Here is a 15,239-nt window from a genome sequence, read left to right as displayed (position 1 = left end):
CAGTGTGTAGTCCCATGTAAGGGAAGCAGTAAGGTGCAGCACTTTCCTGAGAGTAAATTTGGCAGGTGTCGGAAAGGATCAAATTACTTTACCCTTCCCTTATTAATGAATCAGGGCTGATGTGTGACCCTTGCTTGTCCATATCACAGAGGGACTGCTGTTTAATCAATTAGGAAATTATTTATTATACAACTGTGCTACCTAACCAATAAGACTGGAACCCCTGTCCACTCATCATATGTGAATCTCCTTGAATTTTTGCAAACATCTCATATTTTGGCTATATTTCGTGTATTATTTCAGAAATTGGTACGCACACACGGTCACCTAATTCACTTCTAATTTACCTTTCATTTTCTCTTGTGCAGACAGTCTCTGCATGATGTCCCTAGTAGTGGATGTGATGGGGAGGTATCCTACAGTAAGATTTTCCGGGTTGAATGCATCCAATTGTCCAAGCGTCATAGCAGGTATGAATTCATTATTCTGGGGAATGTGTCTTAGGGCAGCAATAGCAAACATCAGGAACACGAAGGCCAAATCTTGCAGCCATTCCTGAAGAGAGAAACAGACACTGACATTGTCCGACATGCATTAATTATTAATTGTTAAGTGGAGGAATTACAAATGTTGTTTATAATGTCTTTGATGGAACAAATATACAATTTTCCACCTTATTGTATTCTAAAATATATGGCAATATAATGTTATAGTATATGGAGCACAAAGAAGAACAATCATAGAAGATATTCCACCATGGTTAATTATAATCCCCCAAGTGGTGGGTGGAGTACAGCATAATGACCATGCTCTATTAGTAATTACTACAATACAGTTTTCCTTACTGTCCTTCTTTATAGAATATTAGATGGAAGAGAAATATTGAATAACTCAAAGCAACCTGTTTTTCTCTCCTTCAGTGTGGATCCTTTATGCTGTTAGACAGCACTGTAACATTGTACATATATTGGTTAAACAACATTGATGATAACGTGTGTGGTCTGTTAGTTGTTAGGGAAAAAATGACAGAGGTAAAAAGTTCAATTGTTAGAGAATATAATTACTTTTATATTCTATTAAAAAAAGGCTTTTAATTAGGATTGGACGACAGCGATCACCCTGCCGACAGTAAGATTGCAGGAATCCTATTTAAGTATTGCTGAGGTACTTGTACTGCCGCCATACCTGTTCTGTTATCGTCATCTCAGGATGGGGATGACAGAATAAACCATTTAAAAATAGTTTCGACTTCTCACCACAAAGGGGCTCTTAATAGGAAACAAGTCCCTGACTTTTATTATAGAATGATCAGACCTGACAAATTGTTTTAGTCTTGGGATTGGGGAACTCTTTTCTCACAGCATTCTGAAGCCAGCGACCTATCACAGACCAAGTAAACTACAACACGGGAGGTGGTGCTTAGTGGTTGATGTGTTTTTAGTACTTGCCAGGACACTGTGCCATTTCCTTCTCCACTTGTGAAGCAGATTTTTCCACAGCAGAGCGAGGGTCTGCTGGAACAGGCTGGTTTCTCTCAGTGTCCCCTCCGTCATCTGAAACAGAGGAATAATCAAAAATCAGAAAATTATGATTTAAGAACAAATATTCTGGTCATGCTGGCATGTGAACCACTGTTAATACTGTTATTGTGAATGCAGCCTCTCAGCTGCCATCAATTGGATCCAAAACCCTTTTTCTTCTTCCTTCCCTTTTTTTGTATCTTATCTAAACAAAATACCTCATATGTCTGCAGAGACATAATGAGGGCGGTATGACCGCCCAGGGCACAAGGCCTATTGGGGGGCGCAACACCCGCGCCTGCTCATTACATATTCCATCCCCAATGAAGTTGCAATCTAGTCCTGCGGTGCTGCCACCGCAGGACACTTTGCACATTGAAGACAGCCAGCGCAAGATTGAGGGTGCCGGCATCCTGTCCCTGCAGTGTCCTGACGTACAAATAATGACGTCAGGACGCTGTCAGAACACAGGCGTCGAGGAGCCGGCACAGAAGGAAGAAGATGACAGAAGAAGAGAAGCTCAGATAAGTAAAATATTGCAGGGGCTAATGAGAAGAGGGGGCTGGAGAGGAAGGTGTCTGGCGTGGAAGGTGTCTGGAGTGAATGGGGGTGTCTGGAGAGAAGGGGTCAGAGGTCTGGTGAGGAGGGTGTCTGGAGAGAAGGGGTCAGAGGTCTGGTGAGGAGGGTGTCTGGAGAGAAGGGGTCAGAGGTCTGGTGAGGAGGGTGTCTGGAGAGAAGGGGTCAGAGGTCTGGTGAGGAGGGTGTCTGGAGAGAAGGGGTCAGAGGTCTGGTGAGGAGAGTGTCTGGAGAGAAGGGGTCAGAGGTCTGGTGAGGAGGGTGTCTGGAGAGAAGGGGTCAGAGGTCTGGTGAGGAGAGTGTCTGGAGAGAAGGGGGCAGAGGTCTGGTGAGGAGGGTATCTGGAGTGAATAGGGGGGGTCTGGAGAGGAGGAGTGAGAAGTCTGGTGAGGAGGGTGTCTGGAGTGAATGGGGAGGTCTAGAGAGGAGGACTGAGAGGTCTGGTGAGGAGGGAGTCCGGAGGTGGGTGGGTGTATGGCGGTCTGGAGAGAAAACTATGCAAACTATGAAAACATAAGTAATGTAAAAATTCAGTAAAATATTAATTATATAATATATATATTAATTATATAATAATAATTACTATTAAATATGGGGAAATGTGTAAGCCATAATTTGATTGTGAGGCTGGTGGGGGAAATAGGCATTTGTATTAAATGGAAATGTTAATAATTTTATGCCGGGCTAATTAAGGAGTCTGTTTGTTAAATATGGAGGCTTTTAATTTAATGATGGGTATGGTAAGAAATAATTTGGTTTATTAAATGGGGGTGCTATTAATTTAATGGTGGAGGCTGGTGAGGGGTGAAGTATGTCTATTAATTAGATAGGGATGCTACTAGTTTAATGTATGGGCTGATGAGTGGGGTATGTCTGTTTATTAAATGGGAATGTTATTAATTTAATGTCGGGACTGGGGGAGGCTTATTTATTAAATGTGGGTGCTGTTAATTTGATGTCTGGGCTATATGGAGGGAAACAGACATTAACTGTAAATGCCATTAATTAGATTCTGGAGCTGATTGGGTGGAAGAAGTTTTTCAACAGAAAAATATACTGATTTTAATGTCTGTCTGGTTGTGGGGAGGGAGACCTAGATTCTTCACTCACTGCTCAGCTTTCCAGGAGGTGAGTAATAACAATTTATTTTCCAAACAGAACCCCCAATATTCCAGGATCCATCTAAGCAGCAACAGAGCATAAGACACCAGCAGGCAGAAGACACTGGCAATGTTTAATCACTGAGAGGCAGCATCTACACCCATAAAGGTACATTGAGGGAAGGGGGGCACCAGTGTTCTGTTTCACTCAGGGCACTAAAATGTCTAGTTACGGCTCTATATGTTCTCTAATCTCCAACCTGTCCTTTATTGAACTGAAACTTTGAAATGAGTTTGTACTTTTTTTTCTCTGCTTTATTTTGTCCTAGGATCAACCTTTAGACCTATCACACACACTCAAAATAGGTTTTTGGTCGTGTGTGCGATTTCCACCTCTGACTGCTCAATTGATAATCATAATGCTCCCTCTGTAATTCTCATATAGAAACCGCACTTCACTTCCACATGTGTCCTTACATGTTTGCTAAGCGCACTTCAGGCACGGGCTGGCAGATGTCAGCCCGGGGGGGCGTACAGGCGGCCGCATCAACTTATGGCAGCTGGCGTCTGGGAGTTGCCGGGGGGGTGGGCATGCGGGGGGCGGGGCTCAGAAAAATCGAGACATTTTTACCCCACCCCCGTGATGTAATGACGCAACCGTGTCATTTTACAACGGGGCCAAATGCCGCGATTCTCTGGGAATCACTGCATTTTGGATTTAATTCTGCCCACCTTACTTCACTAGGAAGTGGGCAGGCTGCCGCGATTCTCTGGGAATCACTGCATTTTGGATTTAATTCTGCCCACCTTACTTCACTAGGAAGTGGGAAGGCTGCCATAGTCTGGTACCTACCCAGAATCCGGGAGTCTCCCGTACATTCCGGGAGAATTGGCAAGTATGAGGTAAATTCATACATCATTGAGACAAAAGTGGGACTTATTAGGTGAAAATGTCATACACAACCACTAGAAGTATCTTATCAGCGACAGGCCACATCTGCCAGCCATTTTGAATTCTTTTTGACTGGTGTACTTAAGGCTAAAGTGGGATGTGTGAAGAAAAATTCTTGATTGCAGAAGACACACTCCATAAGGCTAACTCTCCTTGTGTATATTCTGAATCTGTCCCTCAGTGGAAGGAACAAAAATTACCAATTTCAGGGAATCTATTATCTTACCAACAGAAACAACAGGTAAAGGCATTTGTTGTGAAGAATATGTGTAAGCATTCTAGAGGTGTTGCTGTAACAAGTGAAAACAAAGTAATTAACTGGACATGTTTAGCAGATTTGTGAAGGATTGGAACAGTATTATAAAAGCCATTCAACACGGGGGATATTCTAGTGAAGAGGACGAATGGAAATTCTATAACACAGTATATACCCATTTTTTCCACAATTAATGGCTCCCTCTAATATTTATTCTAGTGTGTAAAAAGTGGGTGTGGCTTAGTTAACACCACAATAAAACCTTATTTTTATAGACTATATCTAATGTAGTTATTTCTTATATATTTTATTTTCAATTGAATCACTCTCCTATGTTGATAAATAAATAATTACAGTATGTAATAAAGCAGTGAAAAATCTATGTATTTTATTATGGAATAAGTAAGGGCAATAAAAGATGTAAAATTGAATAGTAGTTCCACCAAAGACATTTTTAACAACACTTTCTGATCTCCCCACTGGAATATCCCCTATGTGCTATAGACAATGAAAGCAACACCTGCCTGAGCGGTGATCTGTAGATCTGATGTGTGTAACCATCATATATGTTTCCTGATTTATAGTTTCTGTTTATGGTGTTGAACTGCTGAGGACACAGGTTTATACTACAGTGCTGTGCACATTGGAAATTAAGGTCTTATTCTAAATATAATCACCACCTGAATACTACATTGAAAATTTACTGCTCAGTGCATAATTGATATCTCCTAAAATGTTGTCACAATTCAGAGGGGCTGCTAGTTTGCCCGCTTTGGTAGCTTTGGCTACCTTCTGGGAGGCACAGAGTCTAACGACACAGGAGGTTTTCACCAGTGACCTCCGCAAGGGGATATGGGCTTTGCTGCTCCTGTACCACAAGTCACTGCCCTTCCAGTCGAGGTCTGTTGGAGAGATGGGAGCTGCACAGGTAGGTACAAGGTAGTAGAGGAAATATTAGGGAGAGTATTTCACAACCAAGACATGAATCAGTAGGATCACTGCTGGTAGCAACAGAAGTCCAGAGAATGTTCAGGACAGTTTAACAGCTATAACGGAATATTCGGATCTGCAGCTCGGTGTATACTTAGGCCCAGTTATGCTGGGAAGCACTGGAACAGGATCAGATGAAGTACCACGGAAGGCAGCAGAAGTCCAGACAATGTTTAGAACAGTATAGCAGATATAGAAGATTATACAGGACTGAGGCTGAGGGTATCCTTGGGTCCAAGTATGCTAGAGAGCACTGGAGCTGGATCAGGCGGAATACCACGATATGCAAATTATTTTATATAATGCCTGTATTCCATTATGCATGACGTGGAGTCTGGGTATTGCCACTTTAAAAGCGGCATTTTCAGTGTGTCCATAGTAAATGATGTGATTTGGTACTGTAGCTCGTTAGGGTATTCGATCTGACAGTGGACAGTGATTTAAACCTTCGGTCAAACTTCATGTCTCATACATGGTAAGTAATGATTTTATTACTGTAGGGCTTTTACCCATCGTTATTCTCCTGTTATTTAAAACAATATTGGGGTATACATGGCCGTGGTAATGACTACCACCGGACTCTCTCCCTTCCCTGTGCTGGTCATTGTTGTTTTTTGCCCTTCCTATGGCTTTGTTCTCCTGCTGCTCGTGCCCTCAGATCCTCACATTTTGCTGCTAACACCACTTCTCCGGATCTCTCTCCACTTACCTTGCTACCTGTGTCTGCAGTATTCCTTGCATCCAGAATTCAGCCTTATCAAAGATCTCTGTGTAGTTTCAACTATATTTGGTTCATACTATTTATTTGTATTTTCTAGAAATAAACATCTTATGCTTCATCACATCCCGGACTCCATAGTTGTGATTTACTTTGAAGCGTGACAATGTGCGTGTCATTTTTAACATATGGGTGGGCCCAAGGGCAATTCCATCTTGCACTATTTTACATTATGGCTTTAGTCTGTCATCTTGTGTAAAATGCGATGTAGTCAACAGCTAGACATTCATTTGGTTCGACATTTAGAAAGTCGACAACATTAGGTCGACAATTCAGGTGTGGACAGTATTAAGTGCTTAGTGTTAGGGATAGGGATAGGCGTATGGTTAGGGATAGGGTTAGGAATATTAGCATCTAATAATACTCACATTTGAAAAGTCAACCTAATAATACTGTCTACATTTCAATTGTCAACCTAATAACACCATCAATGTCATTACTTGACAAATTTCCAACCCTGTCTACGGTATTTTAGGGTGTATACCATATAGATTTTGATCAATTAATGTGTATCCATGGAAGGACCCAAAGACATTTCCATCTTCCACCATTTTACATTATGGCCTTGGTCTATCAAGATCTGTTAAATATACACTGAATCCGCCACTATCGGTCTATTGAGCTCTAATAATGCCGCTGTGGTCCCTTTCCAATGTGTCGCTGCTGTGCAGTACACCTAATAATACTGTCTACATTTCAATTGTCGACCTAATAATATGTCAATGTCATTATTGGCGATTTTCCACCCTGTCTATATTATGGTGTCGACCACATAAATGTTGATCATGTAACTATCGAACATATGTATCACACCCAGCAAGAGGTAGTAACGAGGTGGAATTACACACTTTATATGCTTCAGTGATTTTCTCAAACCATTTCAGTTGTTCGGTGGCAATTTTGAAGCGATCATTAGAAAATAGACTGTAAATGATTGTAAATGAAGGCTAATGCTATAAATAGTAATGTAGGAACAAAAACTGCTCAAAATCACATTATTTTACCTATTTTTCACAATTAAATTTAATTAAATCCAGATCCAAAACCAAAACACAAGAAGATTTTTGGCCAACACCAAAGCCAAACCCAAAACGCAAAGATGGTTTTTCAACCAAAACCAAACCACGGGTGTCTGTGCACATTGCTGTTTTTTAGCACTATAATTTCTGTAGATCAGAGAGGGTAGAGAGAACATTGCTGTGCAGTGTGTTTATAATCCCCTGTACATATCCCACATCAAATTCTCTTCCTGCCTGGACCGTCAATAGAGATCTGCCCTGTGCTGACAACAGTCACAAACAGTGTGGAGGGAAATCTGTGAGCACCTCCTCCATACTATTAAATGTATCATATGCAGCCCCCCATCAGCACATTTATTGCCAGTTCTACCACTCAGAGAATGCTACACATACATTTACTTACCTTAAAATAGTTGTGATCACATAGAACTGGGGTGATGCAGTGCAGGAATATCAGAGGATACTCAGACTGGAGTTACTGTTTGCCTCTTTGGAATTCTATAGTGATCTGGGACGGTCACGTATTTCTGAATGTTTTGTGGATCTGGGCATGTTTCCAGTCTCAGTTCTCAAACTGTGATTCTCTGACAAAACTTTGTTCCTCTACTCCAAAAAAACCAGCGACACATTACAGCTTCCAGTCTGTTTGTGGAGATCTGTCCCTCACATCAACCATCTTTATTGTCAGCCATCTCTCGCTTTATAGTGCTGTCACTTTACTGTTTCTGACTCCACACTTATTAGGCTCTTAAATTTAAAAGGATAGAAAATAGAGTGAAAAACAGAGAGAAGAAAGTAGAGAGGTTTATTTACAAATCAGTGATAAACCAGGAGGAAACAGCTGTTTCCTCCGGAGAATAGCCATCACATAATTTATGAAGGGGTTTACGCAGGAGAAGACAGATATTTCTCCTGCATTAATCTACTTTTGTGGGTTACCGTAGTCCTCATAGAACTCTATGGGGGCTGCGATGTCAGTAATTAACTAATCAGCGAAAAACATCACTGTCACCAGTGCTGGGGGACTCTGGAAAAAAAGAAGTAGGGCTTCCCTACCCTTGATTGCTGATCTTGTGAGTGTTCTTTTTTGCTTTCTTCACGGGCTCCAAGGGGCACCAGCTCACATTGCCCCCCCTCTATTTTTTCGATGTGGTCCATACAACTAACATCTTCCTCTCGACGACTGTTTCCAAGGGTCGCATAAATCGAAATTAAGCGCTCATACCAGGAGGAATAGTAGCTCTCAAAGCAGACCCAAAATATCATTCACTAATATATATGCCCAAGTAGTTTAGTTTAGTTTCTAAAACATATATGGAAAAGTACATATGAAAATAAGCAGTTGCATATACAGTCAAGTCCATAAATATTGGGACGTCGAAAAAATTCTCATATTTTGGGCTCTATACATTGGGATTTGAAATGAAACTAACAAGATGTGCTTTAACTGCAGACTTTCAGCTTTAATTTGAGGGTATTTACATCCAAATCAGGTGAACGGTGTAGGAATTACAATGGTTTCTATATGTGCTTCCCACTTTTTAACGGACCAAAAGTAATGGGACAAACTAAACAATCCTACATCAAACTTTCACTTTTTAATACTTTGTTGCAAATCCTTTGCAGTCAATTACAGCCTGAAGTCTGGAACGCATAGACATCACCAGACGCTGGGAGAGCATCCCTGGTGATGCTCTGCCAGGCCTTTACTGCAAATGTCTTCCGTTCCTGCTTGTTCTTGGGTTATTATCCCTTCAGTTTTGTCTTCATCAAGTGAAATGCATGCCGAAATGTATATACATAGCTCAAATGGAAAGAATGGTAAATCTGTATGTAATCATGTACGTATATCCATATATAATACACTATTGCACATCTATGCTTGTGAGTTCTAAAGAACAGACTTCATATCAAAATCAATCTTAAGTCCCTTGGGTGTAAGGATACCCACATTGAAAATCGATTTTGTTTCTTGGGACAACCGTCTTTCAAAATCTCCACCTCTCCAGTCTGGTGTAACAGTGTAAATACCCAAAAAGGTGAGGTCCTCAAAATTTCTATGATATATCTCATCAAAATGTGCTGAGACACTATGGGTACTTAATGCTATCCGTATGTTCTGCATATGTTCATATACTCTTACTTTTAATTTCCTCTTTGTGCGTCCTATATACTGTAGTCCACATGGACATGTCAATAAATAGATAACATTCTTACTCTCACAAGTTATTTTACGTTTGATAACATTCTCACTCTCACAAGTAAGGATCGCATACCAACACATCTGAACCATATCTGCAGGACCCTCTTTGGTAACACCTTCTCGCAACTTCCTCACCCAAAGCAGGTACCAAGGGGGTGTCACGGTTACATACAGGAGTACAGCTAGGAGCAACGAATATGGTGAAAACACTCTGTTTATTTGCAGAAAAGTATAAATAACAGGTAATCAAGAGTAGTAGTAGATACCAGGTGCAAGCTGATGCAGGAAGTAATATGAATGTTCAGAAACCAGCAGGTACACAGCTAATGCAGGGAAGCAGGAGGTATGAACAGATTCCATGCAGCATGTAACCAGAGGAGCAAGGCAGGAGGAAGAATCCACAGGGTGCAACAACAGGATATGACATCAATAACCAGCAATGTGTGCTGGGAGTGACAGGTATAAATAAGGAAAATGAGACCACACCCAGCTGCAAGGGATAATAGTGAACAGAAAGTTTAACTCCTAAAGCACAAGAAATGCACAATAGCAGCACCTCTGGACATCAGAGGTACTGCTGCAAACACATAAAAAGAACAAATACAAATAATAAAGTCCAAAACGTAGGAGCTGCCAGGCGGATCGTGACAGTACCCCCTTCCTTAAGGGCGGATTCAAGATGCCCAAATTACCACCAATGTCTGAATTCATCAGACTCATAGTCCACAATAGGGGCCCTGGCAGAAAAGTCCTCGTCCATGGGCGGAAAGGCAAAGGAGACAATGCCAGCTGCCAGTTCAAGCACTGCAGAACCACCTCTCTTCTTACGTCCTCCCCTCTTACGGGACTTCTTCGGAATTGGGACCTGAACCAAGCGGGTGGAACACAAAGGTAGCTCTTGATCAGGTGAGATGGGTGGTACTGCTGACAATGCAGAGGCCTCGCAAGATGGCATAGCAGGGGGTGTTACAAATTTGCTGAAAACTGCCTCAGTAAAGGACTGAAAGTCCGATAAGATGGGGTGATCCGTCTCAATAAATGTGTTTGCCCATTCCAAAGCCTCTCCCCTAAAATAGGATATTAGGAATAGTACCTGTCTCTTAGGGCTACTAACAAGGCTTGGTACGGAGGGGATCTGTGCAGCAAAAAACTTTAGAAGGGCATTCAATTGGGAAGGATGCCCCTCAAAGAAAGGCGATGGTGCAGACTTAGCACCCTCGGTAACAGATGACTCAGACTTGGCAGACGACTTGGCAGCAGACCCGGACTGGGCGGCAGACTTGGAGGGGACAGTGCTGTGAGAAGCCTCGAAGGGGGCAGCGCTGTGAGTAGCCTTGGAGGGGACAGCACTGTGAGAAGCCTCGGAGGGGACAGCACTGTGAGAAGCCTCGGGGGGACAGCACTGTGAGAAGCCTCAGAGCAGACAGCACTGTGAGAAGCCTCAGAGCAGACAGCGCTGTGAGAAGCCTCAGAGCAGACGGCACCAAGTGGTAACTCGGCCTGAACCGCATAGAGTAGCAACTCGGGCTGAACCGCAAGGACAGGCAACTCGGGCTGAACCGCATGGACAGGCAACTCGGGCTGAACCGCATGACAGGCAACTCGGGCTGATCCGCATGGACAGGCAACTTGGGCTGAACCGCATGGACAGGCAACTCGGGCTGAACCGCATGTAAAGGCAACTCGGGCTGAACCGCATGGACAGGCAACTCGGGCTGAACCGTATGGACAGGCAACTCTTCTGGAGCAGACTGGAGGGACAGGACCCCCTCTGGAGAAGACTGTAAGGGCAGCGCCCCCTCTGGAGCAGACTGTAAGGGCAGCGCCCCCTCTGGAGAAGACTGTAAGGGCAGCGCCCCCTCTGGAGAAGACAGTAAGGGCAGCGCCCCCTCTGGAGAAGACTGTAAGGGCAGCGCCCCCTCTGGAGAAGACTGTAAGGGCAGTGCCCCCTCTGGAGCAGGCTGTAGCTCAGGAACAGAGACAGCGGCTGAAGACTCTGGACTGGAGGCAGCGGCTGAAGACTCGGAACTGGAGCCAGCGGCTGAAGACTCGGAACTGGAGCCAGCGGCTGAAGACTTGGAACTGGAGCCAGCGGCTGAAGACTCGGAACTGGAGCCAGAGGCAGGAGACTCAGGACCGGACACAGTGGCAGGAGACTCAGGACCGGACACAGTGGCAGGAGACTCAGGACCGGACACAGTGGCAGGAGACTCAGGACCGGACACAGTGGCAGGAGACTCAGGACCGGACACAGTGGCAGGAGACTCAGAGCAAGAGGCAGATGATGGCACCTTGGAGCAAGAGGCAGATGATGGCACCTCGGCACAGAAGACAGAGGCTGGCACCTCGCAACAGGAGACAGAGGCTGGTACCTCGCGACAGGAGACAGAGGCTGGCACCTCGCAACAGGAGACAGAGGCTGGCACCTCGCAACAGGAGACAGAGGCTGGCACCTCGCAACAGGAGACAGAGGCTGGCACCTCGCAACAGGAGACAGAGGCTGGCACCTCGCAACAAGAGACAGAGGGAGCTGGCACCTCAGGACAGGTGGCTGGAGCTGGCACCTCAGGACAGGCGGCTGGAGCTGGCGCCTCAGGACAGGTCTGGGTCTCTTCCCAGAGAACAGGAATGGTGGAGCATAAACAGATTTGGAATCTGAGAGGAAACAACAGGAGATGGTTCAGTAAGCTGACGTGGTCTACGGATAGGACAATCCTGCAAGAAATGTGCATTGCTGGCACAGTAGAGACACAACTTATTTGTTATTCTGCGTTGTCACTACTCTTCGGTCAGATGGGGGGGTGGACCACCTGTGAACTGGGAATTAGTTACCCCATAGTTCTTAGAAAACAGCAAATCTGTAGAAGCACTTTTAAGAGGTGCTATTTGCACAGGGTCATCAGCAGAGAAGGTGGATTAAGACAGATCAGCAGCTTCTGAATTAGGAGAGACAGAATCTGGCAGTCTCCTGAGTGGGTCCATAAGCAAAGTGGAAAATTTAGCCAGCTGGGAGCGTAACAGGATTATGTCCATTTGTAAAGCCTGTAGCTGTGGCAATTCAAAAGCTGGTAAGGCAGACATGTTCCAAAAGTAAACGAAAAATGAATTGCAGAACAAAAAGGTCCCAGAATAAAAAACTTTCACCTGACTCCTAAGCTGTTTTTTGGGCTGGTTATACTGTCCTGGTTACATACAGGAGTACAGCTAGGAGCCACGAATATGGTGAAAACACTCTGTTTATTTGCAGAAAAGTATAAATAACAGGTAATCAAGAGTAGTAGTAGATACCAGGTGCAAGCTGATGCAGGAAGTAATATGAATGTTCAGAAACCAGCAGGTACACAGCTAATGCAGGGAAGCAGGAGGTATGAACAGATTCCATGCAGCATATAACCAGAGGAGCAAGGCATGAGGAAGAATCCACAGGGTGCAACAACATGATATGACATCAATAACCAGCAATGTGTGCTGGGAGTGACAGGTATAAATAAGGAAAATGAGACCACACCCAGCTGCAAGGGATAATAGTGAACAGAAAGTTTAGCTCCTAAAGCACAAGAAATGCACAATAGCAGCACCTCTGGACATCAGAGGTACTGCTGCAAACACATAAAAAGAACAAATACAAATAATAAAGTCCAAAAGGTAGGAGCTGCCAGGCGGATTGTGACAGGGGGTTTCTTCCAGGGCGGCTGATGGAACCTTCTATTCGTCTGGCACCTCTTCTGCAGCTATTGGATCCTCTTCAGAGTGTGGAGACATCCACCACTCACCAGCTGCGATCTCCAGTGTACCTTCTTCTCCGTCAGGTACCTCTTCAGCATCTATCTCTTCTGGGGTACCAATCTCCACCACGGGTATCGACCAGTCATCCTCTGTATCCAACATCTCCCCTCCCCCAGTCTCTGCTTCCTGCAGAGGTGGGTAATCTTGTCGGGATTCTTGTCCAGATGGGATGATTACCTGCGATTCAATATCCAGCAAGCGCTGCAGAGCTTTCCCAACAGATTCCAGCTTTATGGGAAGCAAATATAAAATGCATTTTATGTACAATAACATCCTGATACATGTTTTTAATGGGGAGAATTTTTTTTTAAATGTTTAATCATTAATGACTATATTATTTACTGGTGACAATCATAAATACTTTTTGTTTCTGTGCGTTATTTTGGGACATTATATTCCACATATGTATTGGATGTATGTTGCAGTGTATTGTGTCTGTCAAAGCAGAACTTACGTATACCAGTATTCAACAAGAGACAAGTTTCTTCAGATCCGCTTCATGTTCCATGGGGAATACGGATGTGGGTATGCCCGAATTACGTGCAGTTTAAAAAAACACATATACGTTCGTTTTCTGCCTTAATCAGGCCCTAGATGTTTTCTTCATGTTGAGTACAAACAAACAAAGAAAAAGGGGGCACTCCATAGTGCAGATTAAACTTTTTATTAGAAAGTACAACAACTTTAGTTGAAATAACTGTACCAGATTAAAAACAATAAGAGCATGTGTGATAAAATGTAGTATATCTAATGACTGATTGTTATTTTCTGAATCTATGTATAACACTGTGAATATTTTATGTAACCTTTCAAAGTGTATTTGGTTAACTGATCTGAGTCTGACCTAGGCAAGTGTCAATGGTCTTTTGAAAGTAGCCAGGCCCAGAGACAGATGAACTCTCTAAGTTGTTTGTGTGTGCAGAGGAGTTCGACTTAGCCAGGCAGTAAGAGCAGAGGTGAGAGATGCTCTGAGGGGCCCAAACATATATCCTAGTGATAGATAATTTACTTGGGGAGTTTGTGTCATTTTGGGAATCAATCTGACTTAATTGAAAGTGAGGGGGGTGAAGAGTCAACAAGATTCTAGCTGTCATTTTGTACTAAATAAATGATAACTTGAATCTGATTGGTTGCTATAGGCAACATCTCCACTTTTTCAAACCCACAGTTTAGTAAATATACCCCCAGGTCTTAACTAATAAGTAGTAACTCTGATTTAATTTCCTATTTTATTTTCTGAAACTCATTTGTGCAACATTTTGTATGTCTTGTTATTAATTTTTGCAAATAAGGCTTGAAAATATTTTCAGATTAAACATATTTAATCTAGCATATTTCTCCGTGATTCTTTGTCAATTTACGAAGCCCAGGGAGGCTCATGCTACATGTGCATGTGATTTAAGTGGGAAACATTAATAAGTGGTTCTGGTGAACGTAAGGACACCATAATAAATCCTTTGTGGTGGCAGAAAAGGTGTATTCATTGTTAATTAACTAAGGTAACACCAGTCATGACCAGCTGTTCAGATTGCTGTATCTGAGACAGGCTGGGGTGTTTGTGACAGCTTGTAGGTACAATGCACGCATAAGACTATTTTTGGGATTACCACCATTGGACAGGAATCAGTGGTGTCTCTATTCCATTTACTCACATAACATGGACCCTCCCAAACCAACTCCCAAAACACTCATACCCCAATGTATTCATGAGGAGCATGGCATGGCTTACAGTGTTCCAGGTTTAAATAGCAGAAGGTTGGAGAATAAGCCAACTGGCATTGGAATTAAAAAATGGTCAGCCAATCACAACATTTGAAAGCAAGACTGACCGTAAATATCCAATAAAATTACTTACAGGACCACAGATACACCCAGAAGTTTGTGTAGCATCAAAACAGAGCTAAATATACTTAGAATAACTATGTTGACAATTTATTGAATGTTCATCTGATTGACATATATACGTGAGCCAATCATACATTTTTAACATTCTAAGATGATGAGATGTATAATATAATCTAAACAAAAATAAAGTTTATACCCTACATTCATCTCTAAT

The 15,239-nt window shown here is 43.0% G+C and overlaps 1 protein-coding gene and 1 long non-coding RNA gene across 2 annotated transcripts in view; one reads left to right on the top strand and one right to left on the bottom strand.

Annotated features, from left to right (window-relative positions):
• Positions 1-1,044, top strand: part of LOC142095218 (uncharacterized) — a 62,447-nt gene extending 61,403 nt beyond the window's left edge. The window contains exon 4 of the long non-coding RNA XR_012677760.1: positions 369-1,044. This is a non-coding gene — a long non-coding RNA (uncharacterized LOC142095218). The remainder of the gene's footprint in view (positions 1-368) is intronic.
• LOC142095216 (ABC-type organic anion transporter ABCA8-like) overlaps positions 1-7,753 on the bottom strand; it is a 108,733-nt gene extending 100,980 nt beyond the window's left edge. Inside the window, exons 1-3 of the mRNA XM_075178100.1 lie at positions 7,595-7,753; positions 1,449-1,553; positions 348-555 (exon numbers count right to left, since the gene is read on the bottom strand). Coding sequence (XP_075034201.1) covers positions 348-555; positions 1,449-1,553 — 313 coding nt within the window. The 5' untranslated portion in view covers positions 7,595-7,753. The remainder of the gene's footprint in view (positions 1-347; positions 556-1,448; positions 1,554-7,594) is intronic.
• Positions 7,754-15,239: the final 7,486 nt, after the last annotated feature.

The sequence above is a fragment of the Mixophyes fleayi genome, chromosome 6, assembly GCF_038048845.1.
Source record: "Mixophyes fleayi isolate aMixFle1 chromosome 6, aMixFle1.hap1, whole genome shotgun sequence".
NCBI classification, from domain to species: domain Eukaryota; kingdom Metazoa; phylum Chordata; class Amphibia; order Anura; family Limnodynastidae; genus Mixophyes; species Mixophyes fleayi.
The sequence above is the reverse complement of the archived record's forward strand: the minus strand, read 5'-3'. Positions and strand labels throughout refer to the sequence as shown.